This window comes from Cavia porcellus, unplaced genomic scaffold (genome assembly GCF_034190915.1).
Source record: "Cavia porcellus strain 051 isolate PalLab524CR breed Dunkin Hartley unplaced genomic scaffold, mCavPor4.1 scaffold_40, whole genome shotgun sequence".
NCBI lineage: Eukaryota > Metazoa > Chordata > Mammalia > Rodentia > Caviidae > Cavia > Cavia porcellus.
Genome location: NW_026947523.1, coordinates 909055 through 932338, shown reverse-complemented (window position 1 = coordinate 932338; position 23284 = coordinate 909055). Strand labels below are relative to the sequence as shown.

The following is a 23284-nucleotide window of genomic DNA, read 5'->3' as shown; positions in this document are numbered from 1 at the left end:
CCCTGGACTCACTGCACCCCCTAGCACATCCTCACCCCAAACATGGATGCTACACCTGCTCCACAGGGAAGGACATGAAGCAGAGGCATCAAGAGACCAACAAGAGGCTGAGAACCCACTCCACGTTGACATAAAGCCCGAGGCCAGGTAAGCCTGGGGCACCTGGGGTGCAGGGTGGACACAGTAGGGAAGGGCCTGCCAGGGAAGGGCCTGCCCCAGACACACTCAGGCTGGTGCTGCCCGCTGGCCACAGCCCTGAGCCCCAAGCCCACCCCTCAGGCTCCTACATTCACTCCACAGGAACTGAGTCCTCCTTTCCTCCAGAACCCCATTCCCACCCCACAGAGGCGCAGCCTCCTGGCACCGTGGGTGCACTGCCCTGGGGGCCTCAGGCAGTGGAGGTGGCCACCGACAGCCCTAGCTGGGCTCCTCCAGGCCACCTCTTCCTCCGGAGACCTCTGCAGGGCCCTGAGACAGTTAGGTAGTCTTCGGTCAAATGACGAGCTGAGGGCTGTAGGCACCAATCTGGAACCCAGGCTTTCAAAGTGCCAAGAGGGAGGTGGGGAGGAGCGGGGACTCAGCTGTCCCAGGGCCTGCCCAGCAATGGCCCCCAGGCCTCATCGTCCTCCGCTGCCCTCAGGACTCCAGATGAGGGCCCGTGAGGGAGCCCACACACACTCGCAGGACCAAAAACAAGGGAGTTCTGTCCTAGGGGCAGGGACTCCAACCTGCCCTCTTGTCCTGGGAACCCCCTAAAACTTCCATCTCCCATAATCTCCATGCACTCCAGTCACTTCCTGTCACTCCGCTGCTACACTGTGTGGACCCAGCACCACAGGCGCAGAGCTGCCTGCTCCCCAGAGGCGCCCATGGCTGGCTGCTGCCCAGCAGCCCTGCACCGCCTTCAGCCTGCTCCGCGGCCTGGCCCACTCCGGTCATTCCCTCACCCAGCGGCCGAGCTGCGCCTCAGGATGGACGTCAGGGCACTGACCTGGCACTGAGCCCTCTGCATGAGCTCAGGCACGGCCCGTCTCTGGAGCCTCAGTGTCCCCAGGCATCTGAGACTGGCGGTAACCCCGCAGCCCTGACAAGCTGGGAGAGGAGTGGTAGTGGGTTGACAGCCCATGTCATGGTTTGTCAGTGGCCCCCAGGACTCATGCATTTGCATTATGCATTTGTAACGGGTTCATTGTCAAGAGAGCTTGGATTGGGGGTGTGAGCATTACACTGGCCTAGGGTGGAGCCAGAATATAAAGTAATGGCAGGAAGGTATGTCTCGCTCACTTGCTGGTTTCTGCCTTGCTGTTTGCAACTGCCATGAACTATGGTCCTGCCATGCCACCCTGCCTTGGAGCCAACTGAGTATGGTCTGAAACCTCCAAAAACTAGAAATAAACCTTTCCTTTCCCAACTTGGGTCATCAGGTATTTTATTTCAGCGACGAGTAGAAAGTAACTAAGATAGCGACAAAGGCCCAGCTGCCCACCCCAGTGCTGCAGCTGCACCATGTCTGAAATCTGTGGCACCATGAACCCACCCTCTCAAACCATCCCAAGCAAGGAGGAAACAGGCCAGAGCCCAGCATCCCAAGCAAAGTGACCACTAGACCCTACCCTCTCCTAGGAGGCCCCTTGCCACACAGTGCCCCCTGCTCTGGACAGGCAGGCCACACTGGACAGGCCACACTCCTTGCAGCCCAGATGGCCACCACACCCTATCAGACACCCAGCTCACCTGGAGTGGATGCCCTGGAACCCAGCCCCAGGGCTGAGGGTCTGCCGGCCAGGTCAAGCTGCAACACTGCCACGGGTCCTGGGGCATGTGGGGATAACAGCATGGGAGGCACAGGGCACAGGGGCAGCCAGGCACCCAGGTGGGGATCTGTAGTGGGGCTGTGTGGAACCAGCAGCCTCTGCCAGCAGAGGCTCCAACCCAGGCCAGCTGCCCAAGTGATTGCCCTACTCCCTGTAGCCGGACTCCTCACTCCACACCGGGCCAGGGCACTGCAGCTCTGCTGCAAGCAGAGGCCCACAGCCTGGTGTCCGGCTCCTGGTGTGCTTGGTCTAGAGGCGGAACGTGAGCAGCCCATGCACCGAGGAGAGGGCCCACTGCAGCAGGAGTCCGCCAAGCACGCACCTTACAGCTCCAAAAGAAGGCTTTATTACAACTTCCTCTGGGGACACTGCAGTGCAGACAGAGCGCTGTTCAAAGCATGAGATGAAAACACAATCAGGCACAGCAATGAGCACTTCTGTCCGTCAGGTCTCGAGGTCAGGGCACCCCGAGGGGGCGGCGCACCCTAGGTGCCTGCACCCTGCTGCCCAGGCTTCTTGCACACCCAGCCTCCTGGTGACGTAGGAAGGAAAGGGCGACACTGTCCAAATAGTGACTTTATTCTGAATATAAAAAATGCAAATTTGGAAACCCACCCTACTTTTACCCCCTAACATAATGCTTTACCTCTTAAAAATAAAAATAAAGTACTAATTCTATATACATCACATGTACCATACAAAAATGTATCCAAAGGTCTATTACTACCAAAATTCTAAATTAAAACAAATTACAGAAAGCCCCGCATTGTAAACAAAAGATTACAAGTTACAAAATCAAAGTACACACAGGCCAGCCACTTACAGAACCACGTCACACACCCTGCTCCCAGCCGAGGCGAGCTGTTTGTGCCTGTATAAAAATGCGTATCAATATACCTTTGCAAATTTATTCTTCTTTATAAAGCAAATGAATATACTTTCTACAATAAATAACCCGCTGGAGGCGCGTCTGCGGAGCCGGCGCCGCGCTGCGGCCCGCGGAGTGCTTTTGGTGGTCTGCGAGGGGGGCGCACAGCATAAAGGGATTCTCCTGCTCTCTGCACAAAGTACCATTCAAAATAATGTCATTTTCTCTCTTAAAATACACATTTGTCACTGTAAATTTACATCCCGTCTTATTAAATAAGTGGTACTCTGCGTAAAGAGTATGATTTACAAAATTATTAAACATTCAAAAGTCTTTTAAGAAAAGCTACAGGTCAGGAGGAGGGCACCAGGACCAGTGGCTTCGCAGAAAACGCGGAACGAAGCCTCCCCTCCTGGGGAAACAGAACCCAAGGACGACGACTGTGAATCAGAATAAGTTAAGTTCTGGACAATATACAGACATGTACAGCGTATCCACACTATGGACAGCCCGCGCCCTGCCGGCCGCCTCAGTCGATGTCGCTGAGGTCACTGGCCGGCTCCCCATGCACGCGGCTCAGGTGGTTCATGGCACGGTCGAAGGCCACGCGCACGGCCTTACGGATGCTGGAGTTCCTGCCCTCCATCATCTTCAGCTTGTCAATGGTCTCATCGATGCCCAGGGGCGCCATCTTGGACTTCGGGAGCCACTGCCTTTGGAGATAAGGGGCGGTGACCCAGTTGCCGGGCACAGCCCTCACCCACAGCCACCTCCCCACCCTCTGGGGCCCACACAAAGAGTTACAGGGCAGTTACCAGTCCCGACATCCCTGCGTGGCTATGTGGGACAAGCCCATGGGTACCGGGCCTCTATACTCAGAGCAGAGCATCTGCCAGGGATGGGGATGCAGCTTTTGAGGGCCAGTGTCCCAGCAGAACAAGGGCCAGTGCACTGCACCTTCCTGCAGAGAGTTCGGGGCATGGGAGGGGCCAGGAGACTGATAGGGAGCTCCAGGCAGAGCGCAGAGCGCCAGGGAGCTCCAGCCTCCCCCAGGTGCCAGAGCAGCACTGCAGTGGCCTACGCCAGCAAGAGCCCCGTCCCCGAGAAGAAGAGACAAACCAGCGCTCCACACGGGTCCCCACAGTCCAAATGGGCAGCCTCTCTCAGCCCCATCTGAGCATCGGCAACACGAGGACCGGCAGCCGCACAGCCCACACGTCACCGAGGGGTGCACACCCGTGGCCATGCTCACCAGCTCCTCTTGTTGTCAAAGAACAGGACAAGGAAGAGCTTCTCCTCGGACTTGGTCTGCATGTGCTCGCCCACCTTCAGCACGTCCAGCGGTGGTGCCGGGATGGTGACACCGTTATGGTGGCCAGGCACTCTTGGCATCTTGGGGTCAATGATCTGAAAAGACACACTCGGTCACTCTGAGGCTTGTGTCCAATGCTGCCCACCCCCTGCAGCTCAGGTCGCCATGGCGGTGCACTCACCAGCGCGGGGTAGGAGGGGTAGCCACTGCACTTGGCCCACACCACCTTTAGCGGCTCCAGCACGGAGGCGGCGGCATCCGTGGAGATCCACATGCTGTTCTGCCCCACCTCTGGGAGGAAGGAGCCCTGGCGGTAAGCACAGCCCCAGACCCAGGATCCTCCCCTCCCAACCCATCTGGACAATCTCCTGCCCTCCCCAGAGCAAGCCTAGACCACTGGTGCCCAACCCCTTGCCACCCACCCCGCCAAGGATGGGCTCTCAGCCTGTAACAGGTGCACAGTGTCCACGGCTTCAAATCTAAGACCAACCTCCTGGCTGCCTCCAAAGAACATCCCTGCTCATCCCAGCAGAGGGCGCTTGTCTCTGGAAGACTGCTAGAAGGCAAGGGCCAGAGCCTCTGCAGGGCAGCAAAGTCTCCCTGGGCCCCTGCACAGCGCCTCCTGGGCTGCGTCACACCTATCAAGCTTCTAGGGGGCCCATGGGCCCAGCCTCCTACTGTCCCTAACCTTTCCGCCTGCAGGGCCACCTCAGTGAGCCCTGTGCCCCCAGAAATCCAGGCCCAAGGCAGCAGGGGTCTCTGCCCCAGAGCCCTGGCTGCTGGCCAGCCCCAACGCAGGGCCAAGTCACCCTGACCTCAGCCTCTGCTTGTGGAAACCACTGGGCCACGGGGTAGGAGCCCCATTAGCCATCAGCAGACATTGTGGGCTCGGCTTGGTAACACTGTGCCTGGACCACCGCCACACTCTGCACCCCAAGCACTCCACCAACGTCTGGGGCTGCATGGGGCTCACCGGCTGCGATCCGGGCCGCTTTGGCATAGTTGCCATTCTCGATACAGGAAATCAACTCGCTGCGATCCTCTAGCGTGTGCCTCCGCACGAGGGCAGGCTTGCCACGCCCACACTTGGGAGCACTGAAGCTGCGGGGAGAGTGGGGTCCAGTCAAGGGCGGGCACCCAGCCCGCACTTCACCCTGACCCAGGCACGTGTGTTCTGAAGCTGCTGGGCAGCAGGCTGGGCTGAGGACAGAGCCTCACATCCCGTGACCAGACCTGTCGTGACCAGGGCAACCAGTCACAGACACCCTGTCCAGCCACCTAAGGCCCTCCCCCAACCCTGGGCAGCCAGGCAGGGCTGTGGTGACCACCATCTCAACAAAGGCAAGACTCAGGGCAAGACAGTTAGGTGTGAATCTCCACAGATTCTGCAGCTGTGCTAAGCTTTGCTGTGGTTTTATTCCCATTTACAATAAAATGCTACAAAGCAGATGAGCATCATATGGGAAGCTGTCCTACCAGGCAGAGTGGACACATGGATCGGATCCCAGGCCAGGCTCTCTCAGGGCCCTTAGGTCTGGAGCCGGCGCCCCTGGCTCCAGAGCGGCCAGGCGGGTGCTGAGAGCAGGGGGTGCTCGGAGGCTGCGCAGGCGGAGGCGAGGCGGTGCCCACCTGGAGTCGCAGAGCGGGCTGTTGCTAGAAGAGATGCTTGACTCAGACGCACAGCGCCGCCGGGGCGCAGCTTTCCTCCCCGGGCCGCCGCCCGGCTCCTGCTCATTCGTGCCCCCAAAGCCATTGGTGAGACCTGGAACACAGCAGGCAGCTGCCGGTCAGCCTGGTCAGAGCAGCATGCTCTCAACACCCCCACGCCTGTCCTGACAGCTATATCCGCCCGCCAGGCTCAGTGTCTTTCACCCCTCGGGTCCCCAGCACGGAGCTCTGCACACAGAGCAGAGGCTGCAGAGGGAAACCAACATGACAACTGGGATCAGGGTGAACAGGGCTGCAGGAAGACAGGGAAGGCCTCGTCACTCTCCCCAGAAGCACCCTAGTGAAGGCACTCATTCCCCCTGCCTGGCTGGCTCACAGATCGGGTGGCATCGCACACTCCTAGGGGCTATGGCAAAGGCCACCTGTCCACACCAGGGACACAAACCCACAGGCACCAGGGTGTCATCACCAACAAAAACACACTTGTATTTGTGCAGCTCCAACGAGAGTAAATTAGATTCTAAATAAGCTTGTTTCAAAACACATAAATTAATATGAACCTGGAGAATGCCGACAAAACACTTTAAAAATAGAAAATGAGGGCCCCATTACTTCAAGTCCTCCAGATCCACAGCACGAAGGCACCCGAGCCCTGAGGCGCCCACTGTGGGCGCTCAACAGACAGAAGAGCAGTTCAGCAGGGTGGCCACAGCACCCACTGCACCCCAGCACAGCAGCGGAAACACGGTGTCACAAGCCCCGGCCGGGAGGGTGGGGCCGACTGGCTGTGTGCCTGGCCTGGCACCCTCGGGTGCAACAGCTGGGTAAGGGGTCACAGAAAGAAGTCCCACCTTCCCACTTATCATCCTTAAAAATTTAATTTAAAAGTCATGTCCAAAGTGAAATGTGTGAACTGGTGAATGAAACTTCTCAGAGAGCTTTGGCTCTGTGGCCAGATCATGGCTTCTGGCCCCTGGTTACCTCCACCTTCCCTCAGGGAAAAGCTCCCACCCCTGCTGACACAGGGCCCTCGCCACCCTCCGACCACTGTGCACTGACAAAGCAGAGGACTGGGACAAGGAAGGAGCCGGACCCCACTGAGCCTGAGGCACAGGGCACATGCGACTCTGAGCCACATCGCCACGACGCCCACCCAGCATGGGAGGACAGATGGACAGAACTGATGCCCCTGAACACAGGGTCTGAGAAGGGACCAAAAGACCAATGCCATCTGCCACGCACAGCTCTGCCAGTGACCCTTTAGGCCTTAGACAAGCAGTCCACACCACTGACACCTGTGCTGCTCCAAAGCTCAAGCGCACATCCGGAGCAGGGGACACACGCGCTGGGAGGGACTACACACCCTGAGACTACCGCGCACGGCGAGCCCTCTGCAGACGGGGCCAGAAAAGAAGAGCAACGCGACCGGCTGGCACTGACACTGCTTCCCACCCGGGGCTGTGCCATCAGGGTCAGCTGCAGAGGACCCAGGCGGAGCTGTGGCGGCCTGACCCACACTCCAGGGCTCAGCCAGCTGTGGAAGATAAAGCCAAGACAGCCTTCCTTGAACACAGCCTGCGGATGGTACATGCTTCCTGTCTAGGCTGTCCAAGGACACACACACACACACACACACATCCTCCAAAAAGATGGCAGCTGCTCCGTGCTCCACCTAAGGTGCAGTCTGAGCCCACAGTGACACAGAGGAAGCAGAGAGGCTGCAAAGGTTGGTGACTGCATCTTCTGTTTTCCGAGCATTTAACGACTGGGCTCATGGATGTGGGCCACAAGTTGTTTACACAGACTTTTCAAGCCTCACGTGGAAGTACACCAAGCACCTGGGCAGCCCGGGGGGACAGTCCAGGAAAGACCTTTGAGGCTGGGTGCAGAACAGGCTGGACACCAGGCCAGTTTTGGAAGGGTGCAGTGGCTGAAGCAGGCAGGCGCCTGTGTGGTCAGACCAGGCTCTGGAAGGCTGCCAGCTCTGGACGTGTCCCAGGAGATGATAGGCGAGGATCCAGCCCCCAGCGTGGAGAAGTCCTGAGTGCTGTCTGGAACCGCAGAGCTGTGGCCCAGCAGCAGCCACAGCCCCTCCCGCCACTGCCACCACCACAGCCCATGAATTGCTGTGTGCGTGTATTTTGCACAGGCCGCCCGCAGGAGGGTTCCTCAGAGTACTGCGACCACAGGGCTCACTGCACTCCGCAATCCTGCGAGGCCAGGAAAGGTGTTTGTTCAGTCCTAAGTCTGGAATCCCGGGCCCTGGGAGGGTGTGGAGGTCCACAGATGGGCCAAGGTCACCTGCAAACAGCAGGCACTCACTCCCACAGCTTCCAGCCCAAGACTGTGGATGTGACAAACTAGCAGCAACTGAGAAGCCGAGAGAACCGTCGAGACGGTGCCAGAGAGGGCCAATACCTCAGCCCCACATGCCACCAAGCGCCAAGGCCTACATGCCGCCCAGGCTACATGCCACTCTGTCATGGAGACAGGCTCGTGGCAGCCAGACCTTGCACATGGACACCCATGGCATCCCCCAGAACTCCCCACTCTCTCAGCAGCTCACGTCCACAGGCAGGACTAAGCTCCTATGTGGTCCACCCACAGGAGCAGGGGAAAGTCAGGCATGGTCCTTGCTGCCTCGGCCTTGCAGAAACCCTGGGGTGCAGTGGGTAAAGAGCGCAGGGCATGGAGTGCTAGGGCCAGGAGCCGCTCTCTCCACCATGGCTCCATGGACTCCAAAGGCGCTGAGAAGGGACAGCAGAACACACCCATGCCATGCCACCTGAGGCACCTGGCCCTGGTTCTGTAGGTGCCACCCTGCTTTACTGCTCCCCTGAACCCTGCTGGAGGAAGTAAGAACACAGGCACTGGTGGCCCGTGGCTGGTGGGGATGTTCCAGCATCAGAAAGCCCACAGCCTGCTCCCAGCCACAGAGCCCGAGCATGGCAGGGCTGGGTGGGTGGCACATGCCCTCTGCCGCTGGCTCGTTTTACTTTTGCGACTGCCCAGAGAACTGCATACGTGGTGTGCTTTTCAAACTTCAGTAAGAGAACAGCAAACAAGACGCCCCCACCGCCTGCACTGGTGAGAGAAGCTCCATGAGGACGCTGCTGGGGACAGCAGGACAGGCACAGGACAGGCAAGCATAGCCTGGGCAGGATGTCTCGGAGGGTCTCGCAGGTGGGCTGGTCAGCCAGTCCCGCTGGCACTCGGTACAGCGCCAGCGGACAGAAGTAGACCCGGTTCCATCCTCCCGGAAGGAAGGAAGCAGAGAGACTTAAGGGAGAAGGAAGCCAGGTGGAAATGAGAAGCGGAGGTGATGACCACCGAGTGAGGGCATCTTCAGATGGGGCCACGTGCTCAGTCCCTCCAGACGCTGGACCCAGCCACCCTATGCAGAGCCCTGTCGTCACAGGCCCCTGCTGGGCACACGCAGGGCGGAGATCAGACTGTCCATGGTGCTGCTGGTGCCGGCGTGCACCAGACTGTCCACTCAGGGAGGACGGAGGCATAGAGCCATCCCCAGCTCAAGGAGGGCACCAGCCCCCAGGACCTGATGGTGGGTGGAGTGTCTGTGACGTCTCCAGCAGCTGGCGTCATCGTTCTTTAAAGGGTGGCTCCAGTGCAATCAGTCAGGGCAAGGGGTGGCCATCGTTCTGCATCCCAGTGGCCATGAGCAGACTGCAGTCCGGGTTGAGGTAAGAGAAAGGATCAGGATCCAAAGAGGGAGCTACTCAGCGCATGAGCAGCTAAGTCGGAATCGGGAGAAGAGTGAGAAGCCAGAGTCTGTGGAAGCGCAGGAGACCAGCCTCTGCCCAGCACAGTCCAGGGCGTGGGAGACCCAGCCCTAGTTCCCTACCCCATGCACAACCATCTCCACCAAGTCTCAGAGGAAGAGGCGGAGCCCGCCTGATGTCCAGATCCCTGGGAAGGAAGCTGCCAGGCAGGCTGGCTCTACGAGCCGGACCTCGGCGTTGCACACCGCCCTGCTGCAGCACGGGCGCCAGGCGGCCTGTGGAGGTGCAGTGGGCGCGCTCCCTCTCACACAGGTCCTGTAGCGCACCGGAGAGCACCAGCCCTAAAGTTCAAAGTGTTGGATACATCTGGGAAAGCTCAGAAGGCTCCAAATATTTCGTCTTCCGATTGCGAAGAAGAGTGCAACTCGAGCAAGAAATCCAGGTGCGCAGAGGGCACCCAACGTTCGGGCAAAGGCGAGGCCAGCATGATGGCAAGGCTGGCACCTTCAGCCACGCCCGGCCGCCCTGGGCAGAGCAGATGCAGCAGCGGCAGCCTCGCACTCCCGAGGGGCTGATCTTAGCTAAGGCTCCCGGGTGCTCAGGGGTGCGCTTAGCAATTCAACTCGCATCCACTGAACTCTACTGCCACTCTGGAATAAGAAAGCAAAAATCCCCATTTCAGTCAGGATCAAAGGCACGCTGCAATCACAAGTATTCAAGGTCTGCAGCAGACGGCGCCCTACAGCTCACCACCACCAAAACCTGGACTACATGCCACGGAAACGTGGCACAAGAACAGGGCAGGTACCCGACTCCTACAAAGAACGTCTGGTGTGCTGGCACATGCCTATAATGCCAGCACTCAGGAGGCTGAGGTAGGAGAATCACTGAGTTTGAGGCCAGCCTGAATTAGAGTGAAGCCCTGACTCAAAAAAGCAAAAACAGAACATCTGTGAACAAGCCTGTGTGCTCCTAAACCCATGTCCGAAGCTGAGCCTAAACAGGCAAGTCACCCACACACCCGGGGAGGCACAGCAGCCCCATGACTCGGCCCTCCGGCCCACAGTGGCCCGTGCCCTACACCACCGGACAGCCACAAAGCCCAGGAGGCAGCGTCAGCCTTCGCCCTCACATGCACAGAGGCCCAAGGCCAGCGCTGGCACCAAAGCAATGCATTGACCTATCATGGGGATCCAGCAAGCACTTCACAGCGGTCAGGAAGGCTGAGCTGCAGTGTACGAGAAGGACTGAAAAGATTTAACCTCTCTCTTCATCTTCCATCCTGCTAGGCATTTAAATTGATTTGTACTTCTCAGAAACAAAGAAAGTTTTATCAGACTTTAAATATCAATCCATCAAAATAAGAGGACCCGGATAGAGTTTCTACAGAAGTAATTACATGTGCCAAGTCAAAATGAAGCTTGTCGTGAGGCCCTGTTAGAAGGGGTAGGAGGACAGAGTGGGGGAGAAGCGGGGAGAGCAAGCGGGAGTCTGAAGGACGGAAAGGAGGAGGGGCTTATCTTGGAGGAAGGGAGGATTGGCCACAGCAGGCCACACCCTCCACACGCAGACCTCTGAGTTATGCTCTAGGCAGGAGGTGCAGCAAGGCTGAGCAAGGAGGGGGTCACCAGCAGACACCACTGCCTGCCCGGCCTGGCAAGGCTCTGGGACATGGGGTTCACTTGTCACCACTCCAGCAAATGAAAGGACACTACCCTGGCCCCATGTCCTCACCACAGCAACGCATGGCAAGCTGCTGCACCGAGGCAGCTGAAGGTGGCACCTCCTCCCCATCTAAGTGTGGCGGTGGACAGAAAACACACAGGATGCAGCTTGGGCCAGCCCTGAAAGGGGCCTGACCCTGGCCCCTCGCAAAGGCATGCCCACTCCAGAGGAACAGACCACTGGCAGCCACTCTCCCGAGAACACGGAAACACATGGCTCCTATCGGACAGGTTGGGGGCAGAGGCGCAGAGAGCCACGCGCCTCCAACCCCGGAAACGCCAAGGATGCAGCGCACAGGAGAGCACAGCGGAAGCCTCCCAGTCCGTCAGCAAAACACACTGGAGTCACAAAACCTCCGCAGTCACGGACAAACACCTCTGCATGTTACAAGGTGGTGACAATCAACAGGGTAGCACCATACCAGGACAGAAGCCTTCAGGACCCCAACAGTGCAGAGCAGGGAGGCCCAAGTGCAGGTCCCGCTCAGGAGACCCCTGGGGGTGAAGCTCCCTGCCATGGCCCAACAGACGTGCACACCCTCTGCTCCAGGTGCTCAGCCAGGCCTTGGCCGAGAGCTGCTCTTGATGCTCAGAAGACCAGAGAGGAAGAAGGGACCAGGGCCACCCCGTATCAGCAACAGCCCTAGCCCGGGGGTCAGAGGCCACACGGCCACTTCCCACAGGGCACCGACCCACCCCTGCAATCTAGGATTCTAAAAGACAAAACCATGGGGCTCCTGTCTTCTCTGGAAATGAAGAGAATGCTGCAAAAACAAAGCTCAGCACCGCAGACAGATTTATCAGAGCCGCCCGCAGGCCGGGCAGCACGTGCCGGGCAGCACGTGCCGGGCAGGACAGCCAGCCTGACATTTACCTGTGTCCAGGCGCTTTCCCGGGGACTCCTCCTCCACCTCGGAGTCTCCACATGTGCTCCTCGACCTTTTCCTTGGCTGCAGTAGAGTCTCCAACCTCGGAAGGACTACAGACAAAAAGGTTTTGGTCCCTAGCTGAGGAGAAGTTGGCTGGGTTTCAGTGTTCTTGGCAGACTTTGGGGGGCTTACACTTTTCGATTTGCAGAAGAGAACAGAAGTGCGTCTGTTTACATCGCTTGATGGCTCCGCCACTGCGGAGGCTGCCGCCGCCGCCGGCACATCGCCACTACTGGCGAGGGTGGGCTCTGGAGGGTGTCCGCTTACCAGTGCGCTCTGAGTGCATGGGCTATGTGATGCATTATCAAATGTGACTCTTTTGAATAGTTTACTCTGCTCAGGGTGGAGTTCTACTGGTTTGAGGGTTGGTGGTTCTGAATTAGTCTCCGAGTTTGAAGGAAGAGGTAATGCATCTGATGGTTCAAGTTTAGGGGGAGATTTATCTCCTGAAAAAATTATAAATAAAGTGATTTTTGAAAACTGAAGATTATAAAGTCTATTATAAAACTTACTATAAATGTGAAGTCCACCAAAATACTATTTCAATTAAGGAAACAAAGCATCACACACAACTGTGCTGGGCAGGGAGGGCTGGGCCGCTGGGTGGCCCTGGGTAGCGCTGGCCATGTGCATCTCCCTAACCACGCAAGGCTGAGGCCTGCGGCCCTCCGCCCAGGTGCAGAATTACTCCGGAAAAACGTGAGCACACAATTCACACACACTGACATCTGCACATGGCATTCTGAGCTCAAGACAGTCTGCAGTCTGTATTCACTTACCTTCAGGACGACGCACAGTCACAGAACTAAGGGGGCCAGGCAAGCTCCCTGCAGAGAGCTGCACTGCGCTGTTGCCTAGGCAGACCTCAGCAGACAACGCCCGAGTCATCCTGACCAGGGCTTTCCAAGGAGACAAAACCAGAGAGCCATAGTGGCAGGGAAGGACTCTCGAGGTGAGGCGGGCCAGGCCGGGCCCCCACCCTTCTACTCTACAGAGCTCTGGGCAGCTCTCCTGAAAGCCTTGCTTACCTATCTGACTTTAAAACACAGTCTTTGGAAACAGAGTATTTTAACCTCTTACAAAAGCCACTTCACAACAACCAACTTGACATTACCGAGCTGGAGAGGCACAAGTGTCTTCACACACTAGAAGCCCAAGGGCCAGGACGGGTGCGCAGAGCGAGGTTAGGCCACACCGGGCAGGGCTGCAGGGTTTCTCCCCGAGCAGCACTGATCTCGGCTACAGGAAGTGTGACACAGAGCACAGCGACCACCTGAACGAGCTAAAGGAGCGCACAGCATCAAAGGTACAGTTCCCTAAAGCTGAAAACTTTCCACAAAACGTCTGAAATATGGACTAGTTACATTCTAACTCAAAAGCTCATTCTGAAAGTAAAAGCTTTAGAAAAAAGCTTCAGTTATGTCTCTGGGTCATCTGACCAACTCAGACCCAATTTAAAGCAGGGCAAGTCCTCCCTAAGTACCTCAAAGAACAGCAAGCAGGGCTGAGCGCCAGCCCCTTAGCCACACCCTATGGCCCTGGGACTGAGAGTGCTCCTGTTCCACACGTGCCCTGGGGACACAGAGCCTGCATTCAGAAGGACCTTCCACTCTAGGCCCCACAGAAACCAGGCACGAGCCTATCAGTCCACAGAACTCCTGCCTGAGTCAAACCTAAGGACCACGGTTCCCACGAAACAGACCTGGGACGCAGGCACTGGCACGACGGAGGCTGACAGGAGCTCCCTGCCTGTCCTGCTCGCATCTGCAGGGCCTTCCTCAAGGCCTTCTGCAGACAGTGCACACTGGCTCAGATCCTGCACAGGGACGACGGACAATGGTCGCCCAAGGGCTGGTAGGAGTCAGGCTGAGCCAAGCCAACCACAGTACCTCAGCTGGCCTTCTGCATGACCTCTGCCCTGCCTATGTGAGTACACGTCCTGACCATGGCACTGTGAAACTACTCACAGGGATCCCGGCAAGGCTGGCAAGGGGGTGCCAGCACCCACCCATCTCTCCCCAACTGCCCAGAAAGCAGAGTATCCGACTTCCCAGTGGGCAGAAGATGGTCACACGAGGGCCACACCTCCCACCCCAGGGACCCTGACATGCTGGCCCGGACCCACTCTGCTGGCAGCTCCACCTGTACCCAGGTTGCCAGCTTCTGGCCACCAGCTGAGGCTTGCTGAGTGCTATCCCACAGCACTTACTGAAAGAGAGGCAGAGCACTGGAGGTGTCAGGTGAAAACCTCCTCCCTGCTGAGACAGGCTATGTTGAGAACCTTCTGTGCCTCAGTTTTCTCATACAGAAACAGAAACAGCAGTGCCCACCACCTGCTGGATGGCCGTGAAGGAGGAATTCCTACCACCAGCCCTCATGAAGTAGACCCAACCAACCAGGGCCCATCAGGTTCCCCAGGAGAAATCTGCAATTATCAGTTTTTTCCAAAAGCTCACTGGCCACCAACCATTCCATGGCATATTTAACTGCACATGAGAACTGCTCTATTCACTGCCTAGCAAGCTCCACACATGAACCGAAATCTCGGCTCTGAAGATCAAAGCCAGGACTCATCCATACACACACCAGCAAAACCACTGGCCAGGACATGGTTGCCCTAGGATGCAACCCAAACTCACTGGGCCACAGGACAAAACGTCCCAATGCACCTACACTGCATCCCACACCAGCCACTGCAAGGCCACAGCACCACCTGGGGTGCTGCCCCCCACGCCGTCCACCACCCTGGCCCCGCATGCCTGCTCCTGCCCCACCTCTGCAGCCAAGAAGAGCAGTGCTTACACGCTGGATTCCACACTGGGCAGAAACCTGTTGAGCGCCAAGCCACCACTGTACAAAGGAGCCGCAGGCGTGTCAGACTGACGCAGACCTCTCACTGGGCTCCCTGTGACCCCCAGCTCAGCCTGCCCTCCCTGCCCTGCACCCACCAGCTGGCTGACCCACAGCCCCAAGAGCCCAAGTCCACCCACAGGCTCATCACCACCTTGCCAAGTGGGCCTCACCCTCAGCCCCAGGTGCTTGGGAACCCAACGTCAACACCAGGCACACAGACAGCCTGGCCCCCAGCCAGGCCAGGGGCCTCCTGCCTCGGCCTCGGCCTTGGTACCCAGCAGTTGCCCTGTGCACGCTTCTATAAGCTTGAGTCAATACTCAACTATACCCCAAGAGACTGAGACTGTATCTAAGAGAAACACAGGCCCAGAAGAGCAGAAGGGCAGATGAAACCCCAAGTGCCTGCTCCCGGCCACTGGAACTCCCTCTGCACAGGCATAGGCACCCCCCACCCCCGCCTGCCCAGGGGTGCTGCACCTCAAGTTCCACCTCTTGTGTTTAAGTGTGAGTCTATGTTTTCCTTCCCTACTCTGCCTCAGAGCAGGAGGCCGGGCTGCCCCTTCCAGTCCCCTCTCTCGGAGGCGCCCAGGTAACCTTAAACACCTCAACAACCTGTGGCCACTGCAGGCACTTCTCTCAAGAGCCCACGCCACGGTCTCTAACAGGATTCACACTCCAAAGCAACGAGGTACCCACTGGTCCCTGCTCAAGGTGGAGGCACCCAGGGAGCCATGGTGCAGTGGGTAAAGGTCCTCCATCCAGCAAGCCCAGCTGGAGAGGCTGGGGCCTCGAGGAAAGGACTGAAGGGCAAACCCGTGTGGCGAGAGGCCAGTTCTGCACTCTGAAGATGAGGCCCAAAGTCTGGCTCCTCCAGTGAAAGGGACTGGCCGGGCACAAGCTCCTCTCTCTCTCCAGGACCAGGAATAGCACACAGACCAAAAAGTCGGAGGCCCTGGGGATCATCCTCAGGCCCAGGACTGGCTCGGCCACCATGGGAGACAGTGATTACGCCATCTGGGAACTAAAAAAAAAACAGCCAGGGTCCTGGGCAAGTCAGGTAATCTAAGCAAATGCTCCAAGAAACAAGCAGGCCCTGCATAAGGCAGAGGAGGCCACTGCTCATGACAAAGGCTTCTCGAGAATGGGATGCCCACATGTCACACAAGGAACAAGCTCCACCGTGCACATGGTGAGGAAAGAAAGGAGAAGGCCCAGGCAAGCACACTGAGGCTGCGGCTTCCGAGACAAGGAAGCCCACTGGCTCCGGCCCACGTGCTTGCAGCTGACGCTCAAGAGAGCACAGGGGACCACAATGGGAGCAGCAGGCCCGCCAGACTGAGGCCAGCACCCCAGGCAGTCACTGAGCAGCTCACACGCTGCTGACGCCCTGTCCCCTCGAGGGCCAGGCAGCGTCAAGGTTACTGACATAAGCAGCCAGAGATCAAATAAAATGCTGACCAATGACATCTGTCCTGCCTTAATGCTCTGCTCCTGTCCAGATGAGCCAGGAGAAGGGAGCTTACAAGCCAAGCTGCTAACACGGTGGCAGAACAGGCCCTACACTACTCCCCACTCTGCAACTGAAAGCCGACTGTCGCCAGAAAGACAGAGGCACTCCCCACAGCCCACCCGCCTGCCACCTGGATGAGCTCACCAGGTTCTCACTGCCTAGCCCAACAGGGCTCCAGGAGTTTCCCACTGGGCAGACAGGTTTCTCTGTCCACCCTTCCTCCCTGTTGCCCAGGCCTTTCCCAGAGGTCCCTCTAACTGCTGAGACCCATGGACACCCCCTGAGGTCACTCACAAGAAGGCCTGCTGGACGACAAGGAGCAGCTTCCTCCCACCCGCACTACCTCAGGACAGCGGCCCTGTCCTCACCATTTAAAACAGCACCTCCAAGAGCCCTGTCTGACCTAGTCCACTAATGACACAGCTCTCCCTCCATCTACAAAGCACAAAAACACAGACCATAAACTCTGAAGAGCTGTAGGCTCACCTTAAGAAAAACAGGTCTCACTCTGTGCCTTAAAGGCAGTGAACCACGAGTGTGCCGGCACACAGCACAGACGACACAGACTGCAAGGTCTTCTCAAAAGAAAACAAACCTGGCAGGAAGACCCTGTGGCCAGAGCTGCATGAGCTTTAGAATGCCCAAACTGTACAAGCGCGACACTGCCGAGGCCCTGAGGCCGTGCTTACCTTCCTCGCCCGCATCTGGCCCCGGTGGGGCTGTGTCCTCCTCCAAGCCTCCCGGGCTGGGCCCCGGGGCAGGGGGCTGGCTGTGCTGCTGGCTCAGCTTGCTGCGTAGCAGGGCGATTTCCTTTTTGAGCAGCTTTGCCCGCTTGCTCCGCGAGCCACTGGACTTCATGGAACAGGTAAGGTCCAGCTTGTCCAGCAGCTCCCTCAGCTGCTCCTCCAGACCCAGATGGGCCCTGTTGGCTGGGTCCAGCAACCTGTCCACTGGATCAGAGGACACCACATCAGTTGTCAGCTCCTCACCCAACCGTCCTTAACGCTCCTCACCAAGGCCCAGCGCGGACACTTGAGGCCACACACAAGCCACTCACACGCGCTGAGCCATAAGAAAAGAAAGCTCCTGAGAGAGAATTCTCTCCTCACAGCCACAGGGCGAGGACTCCATGGCTGAAGCAGAGACCAGGTTCTCCTGTGCACAAGGTTCTTCCATGCACAGGGCCCAGTCGGCCCACAAGCACAAGGCCAGCCACACAGGGTCTGCCCACGCTAGAAGTGACAGTGTTTAAATGTGAACCCGGAGCTGTTTACACGTCACAAATGTCATCCCAAGCCCACACATTCCTCTAAATTCCTAGCATATTTACTACAAAAGTCCCTACAACCTCTATTCCAGCAAACTTCCAAAACCTAAAGCATAAACCACCATCAACTAGCAACAGATGAGCAAAACAAGAAACTACCCTTTCGAGCTATCTGATGACAAAAGCAGGAGCCAGAGGAAGCGCAGGAGCAAGAGGAAGATGACACAACAGAGCGCAGGACCACCCAGACGCAGCAGCCCACGTCCTCCAGAAATCAGTCTTACTGAAGCAGCTCGTCCACACAGCAAGCAGAGACAGCAGAGACAAAACACGTCTCCAGCACAATGCTCTCCTCACTTAGCGAACAGCCTGGCACTGCCCTTCTCCTCTTACAGAGGACCAGTAGCCCTGCGTCCACTGGCATGGTCATCACAGCAGGCCCAGTGCTAACACACGGATGGCAGGCACCCCTCGGAGCCCAGGCTCCCCCTCCCCACCCAACCCTGAAACACAGCAGGAGAAATAAAGCAGACTTCTCATCCCTGCCTTCCCGTTAGCACAAAGGCTGTGCCACCGCAACGCATGCAGCAAGCAGTGTGATCACTCGTTAAACACATGACTCAGGCCTCTCGCCCTGTCCACTGAGGGGGCTGTGGACACCAAGGCCACAACTGCTGCATAGGGGGGAGCACAGGGAGGGGCTGGGCCAGGGCGCAGGCCACCTCCCGGGGAGTCCAGGCCCAGGGTCAGTGATTAACCAGGAGGAAGGGCAGCCCAAGGCCAGAATTCAGACCTCCAAACAAAGCACCAGACACCAGGGCTTTGACTAACAATACAAACACAGGAAATGCACACTGAAGAGCTCCACTAGCAACTCGGATGCACACCTCACTCAGCAAATGCTTAGCCAGAGGGGCAGGGAGGTTTCCAAGGACCACTCAGGAGGAGGCAGCCAAAGAAGAGGGGCAGCTGTGCCCGCGTGGGGCACCCGGGCAGCACAGGCCCTCACTGAGGCCAGACACACGGGACACCTCAAAGCCAGCACCCAGGGCACAGACAGTAAGAGCTCCTGCCAACACTTCAGCTGCAAGACTCGCTTGGAAGCCACCAGCGCCACTCTGAACACAAATCCCCAACTCCACCACCTTCCTGGTCTACATTACCTAGACCCAGGCAGCCACGGGCCACATCTTCCTAGCGGGCACTAGGGGCACAGCAGGGCTTCCTGAGAAGTGCCGAGTGGGCCGGGCAACCCAAATGCAGAGACCAAGAACCACATCCCAACACCGTGGCAGTGTCCTCAAGGTCTCAGGGAACCTGAACACTGCCCATCTGGTGGGAAGTCATCCTCCCGGCTCTCGCTGGACGCAGTGGTGGTTCTTACCGTCTTCCCAGGAGAAAGGCCTCCGAGGGGCCGCAGCAGGCCGCTCAGGCAGGTGCATTCCCGAGGCCTCTTCTAGGCCGATGCTGTCCACCTGACGCCGGGCCTGCCTCAGAACAACACCGCCCTGATCACGCAGCCTCACTGCGGCTCTATAAAACACGGTGTCCTTGGCATTGTACTTCATGCAGTTATCTACAATGAGAGTAAAATCCTCCTCAAACGCACGGAGGTTTCTATACCCTTGAGCTTCTAGCCGCTTCCTCATTGTGGCAAAGTCCATGGGATGTTTGATGTGATCCAGATAATCTGGCACCTGAGTTCAGGGAGGAAAACAACCATTTACAAACCAGGATCCAAACCTGCTATCTATGTCATGGGTGATGTCTGAGAGATCCCACACCCACCCCAACTATATGCATACAGCCAACACTAGGCCAGGTGGACACACCCCCAGCCCCTGCAGGCACCCTCCTGAGCCCAGTCCCCTTGCTGGAAGAACAGCCAGCCACCAACATGGAGGGCCAAGGTGCAGACTGCCACCCAGGCCCTCCACACTGTGCCATGGAATGTGTCACTTTCTGTGATCCAACACACACATACACCATGAGGACAAGAACTGGGCACACCAGGGATGGGTCCCCTGTCACTGACACGGGACAGATGGCGACACGCACCTCCTTCAGACTCACGGGCTGAGCGAAGATCTTGGCAGGGTCCTTGTCCTGCAGCTGCTCAAGCACAGACCGTAGCAGCACAGTCAGAGGCGTCAGCCGCAGCTCCATGGCCATCTGCTCCACCTTCACCTGGGACCACAGCGCCACCGTCTCAAGGGAGTACGCACCCCACAGCCCCAGACACCAGGCATCCCGGGTCCACGGCCATGTGCCCTGTGCCACAGCGACTTCCCTGACCCCCAAGAAGGCCCTGAGCCTGGCATGCGTGCAGGTAGCACCTTCGGAGGGCACAAGTGGGGAGATGTGGGGGAAGCGGGGGTGGCCGCCCGGGAGACAGCACAGCCGCGCAGGCCCTCACCTGCTCACGCTTCAGCTTCTCTCGCTTGCGCAGCAGCTCGATGAGCAGGCGGGCCCGCTCCAGGTCGTGCCGCAGCCGCTGCCAGTACTTCAGCTTCTCTTTGGCTGCTTTCATCTCCTCGTCGTTTTCTCTCTGTGAAGCAAGGCGAGACTCCTGTCAGCCGCACCCAGGTTTCCCATCAGGCAGGGCCTCAGACACTCACCCTTGCTGGAGCCCGCGACTGCACCACAGCAAGGAACAGGGTGTGCAAGTCCAGGGATACTGCGGTCTGGAGGCTGACCACCTGGTGCGCAGGGGCAGAGGGTGCAGCTGGGGGCAGGCACTTGGCAACCCCTGCCAACCTCACCATGGCCCATGCTAGCCCATGCCCACCCCACTGCCAAGATAAAAGCTCTGCAAAAGCCACCCCACAGATGGCAAGAGAGCTGGACAGGGTCTGCCCAGCCACAGGCATCACCTCTGAGCAGCATGAGTGCCCAGCCATGCACACTGCCCCAAGGCTTCACAGATACTGGCAGGGGACACTGCACGCCCAGGGGCAAGGCCAGGGTCCCCAGCAGACCAGTCAGAGCGCTCACCAGCATGGACCAGCATCTGATCAAACATAGGAAATCAACACCAAAAGTCTTCCTGCCTTGGCAGGACCCCCTTGGCACTTTCCAGGATTCCAACCTGTATCCATGTCCCAGGTAACGTCAGAGAGCCCCCCATCACCACCTCGTCTGGCCACAAGACAGATGCTGCCCCCAGCTTCTGGAACACAACCCCCCCAAGAGACCTCTCTCTGAGCACTGCTCTTCCCCCACCACCAGAGGACGCCGCAGCTCCCAAGGCCTGGGCCGCCAGCTGGCCTAAGCCGGCAGTGGCGTCTGAGAGCCAAGAATCTCTGGAACTGACCCAGCCAAGGAAACCAGCCCTACACCCCAGCCAGCCACTCTTGTGCTCACCAACCGCAGGGAGACCTTAATGGTACTCAACTCTCAGACACCACATCAGAAACAACAGTGCTCCCAAAGCTGGTAACATCTAAAAGGTGAATCTGGAAAGCCAGATTCCCCAGAGCTTCAGAAACGACCTGCCCACTAGCTGGACAGATTTCTGAGAGGACCAGCCAGAAGACACTTGGCCTGGTGACCCACGAGACAAGAAATCCCCCACTGCCCACGAGCCCCCCTCCCCAGGATCTGTTTAGTGAAGAAGCACAGTCTGGCCACGCAGCACCAACTCCGAAGCGGTGCAGCATGGCCAGCGGTCACACAGTCCACTTCCTGCTGGAAACGCTGCAGCACGGGACTGGGTAACCTCTGAGAAGGGGAAGCGCAGCATTGGCCGTGGCTGCCTCAAATGCCACAAGCACACAACCCACCTACATGAGGTGGAAGACAGCCACTGCCAGGACGGGTGGCCCAGCAGGAGGAGGACGGACAGAGACCCCAGGGGAGGTGATGGATCCGCAGAAGGGGGGAACTAAGGAGAACAGGCAGGAGGGTGCAGACAGCCAACTGAGCTTGGCCAGAGCTGAGTGGCCATTCCTCCTGCCATGGCACCCCCGGCACAGGCCAGGAAACAGCACAGTGCCTCGGGCCCCCACTTCAGAGAGAGGCCCACTGCATCTCATCCATCACTCACCTAAAAGATCAGCCACTGGAGAGAAGGGCCCGCCTGTAACACCAAGGATTTCTAGTCTGAAAGCATGAGGCCCTGGGCCAAATTAAGACACACACACCCAGCCCCCCAGGTTCCCTGAGCAGCGTCACTGTCCGCGATATCCCCAGAACACGAAGGCCACACAGGAGAGCAATGTGGGACCTGCACCACTCGTCCTGCCTGCTCCAGGACAGCCCAGCAGGTCACTCAGCCCACCAGACACAAGCAGCTTCTACAGCCCTTGCCTCGGCCCCAGGTCTCCCCGAACCCCCAAGTGCAGAGGAGAAGATATGGCATGAGACTCCAACAGCCTCAGCACAGTGGACCAAACTGCATGGCTCCTTCCACACCTCCCCTCGGGCCGGAGCCCTCCATCCCAGGGTCAGAGGACAAGCCTGGCTCCAGGCTCTCCTGGGGAAAACTCTCCCTCAGCATCTCCGTCTGAGTCAATCACTACCCTCCTCTGACCCTCAGCGCCTCCCCACCCGTGCCCCTGCACATGCAGAGCACCAGCCCCAAGTAGAAGCCCCCCACGGCCACATCAGTGCTGTGCTCTTTTTTTTTTGATGGCACTGGACATTGAATCCAGCAAGGCTCTACCACAGAACTACATCCCCACCCCTTTTTTCTCTATTTTCTATCTTCAGATAGGATCTCACTAAGTTGTCCAAGCTGAGCCCCATCTTTCAATCCTCTCACCTCAGCCTCCCCAGAGGACATGTGCCCACCCTCCTGTGCGGTCTACGATGGCTGCTGCCCAGCCACATGGACAGCCAGCGCCCCTCCACCAGGGGTAAAGTAAAATGAGGTCTCACACTCCACTTCCTCCACCACGACGGCTTTCCCTCATCGCCAATCGCCAGCGTCATGGAAGCAAACATCTGGCCAGTGCCCACCCACAGGCTCTGCTGCTCCAACTTAATGCCCACCAAAACAATCCCTACAAGTTCGCGCTCTGTGCCAGGCACTTCCAGGCCCAGCGGTGTGGACTCTCCGAGGAAGCAGAAACACCTGGTCAGAGGCATTTGGTCAGCCGCAGATGCCGCCTGGGAGCAGCATGAGTGGGGCCCACACACCCCACGGCTGGCAGGCACCACACTGCCTGTGGGCAGGTCCCATCCAACAGCCTTCCTGGACAGGAGCAGACCTCAACTGCAGGGCTGGCCCTCAGCACCATCCACAGCCATCCATACCTAGAATGGTGGCGCCTGCAACTCCAGGCCCCCACAGATGGGATCCCGGGGTGCGCCTGACAGTCGAGAGGCTGGGCTGAGTCCCAGCCCAAGCAAGCATGACTGCGGCCTGGCTGCCTCTCCTTACAGAGCAGTGAGCAGAGGCTGCAGACATGGATGTTTTGGACAACATGCAAAAACACCCATTTTTGTTTTCAAGTTATATTTGTGACAGCTCACAGAAGTCAATTCTTTACTACATCCATCCTCACAGGACTGTTTTATCAGGTGGTTCCAAGAACCCAAACTAATTGCTAATTGCTGGGTCTGTCTGGGTTTGTTCCCCGAGGGAACTTTCCCTTAG

The 23284-nt window shown here is 58.1% G+C and overlaps 1 protein-coding gene across 10 annotated transcripts in view; it reads right to left on the bottom strand.

The window, feature by feature from the left end:
- Positions 1-2377: 2377 nt before the first annotated feature.
- Positions 2378-23284, bottom strand: part of Brd1 (bromodomain containing 1) — a 37536-nt gene continuing 16629 nt past the window's right edge. Inside the window, exons 4-13 of one of the 10 annotated variants that reach the window (XM_063243821.1) lie at positions 20102-20233; positions 19744-19872; positions 19070-19382; positions 17108-17368; positions 12001-12501; positions 5471-5756; positions 4968-5095; positions 4176-4285; positions 3935-4089; positions 2378-3395 (exon numbers count right to left, since the gene is read on the bottom strand). In XM_063243821.1, the coding sequence (XP_063099891.1) occupies positions 3212-3395; positions 3935-4089; positions 4176-4285; positions 4968-5095; positions 5471-5756; positions 12001-12501; positions 17108-17368; positions 19070-19382; positions 19744-19872; positions 20102-20233 (2199 nt within the window). In that variant the 3' untranslated portion in view covers positions 2378-3211. The other 9 variants (XM_063243822.1, XM_063243823.1, XM_063243825.1 and 6 more) reach the window with 9 other exon arrangements.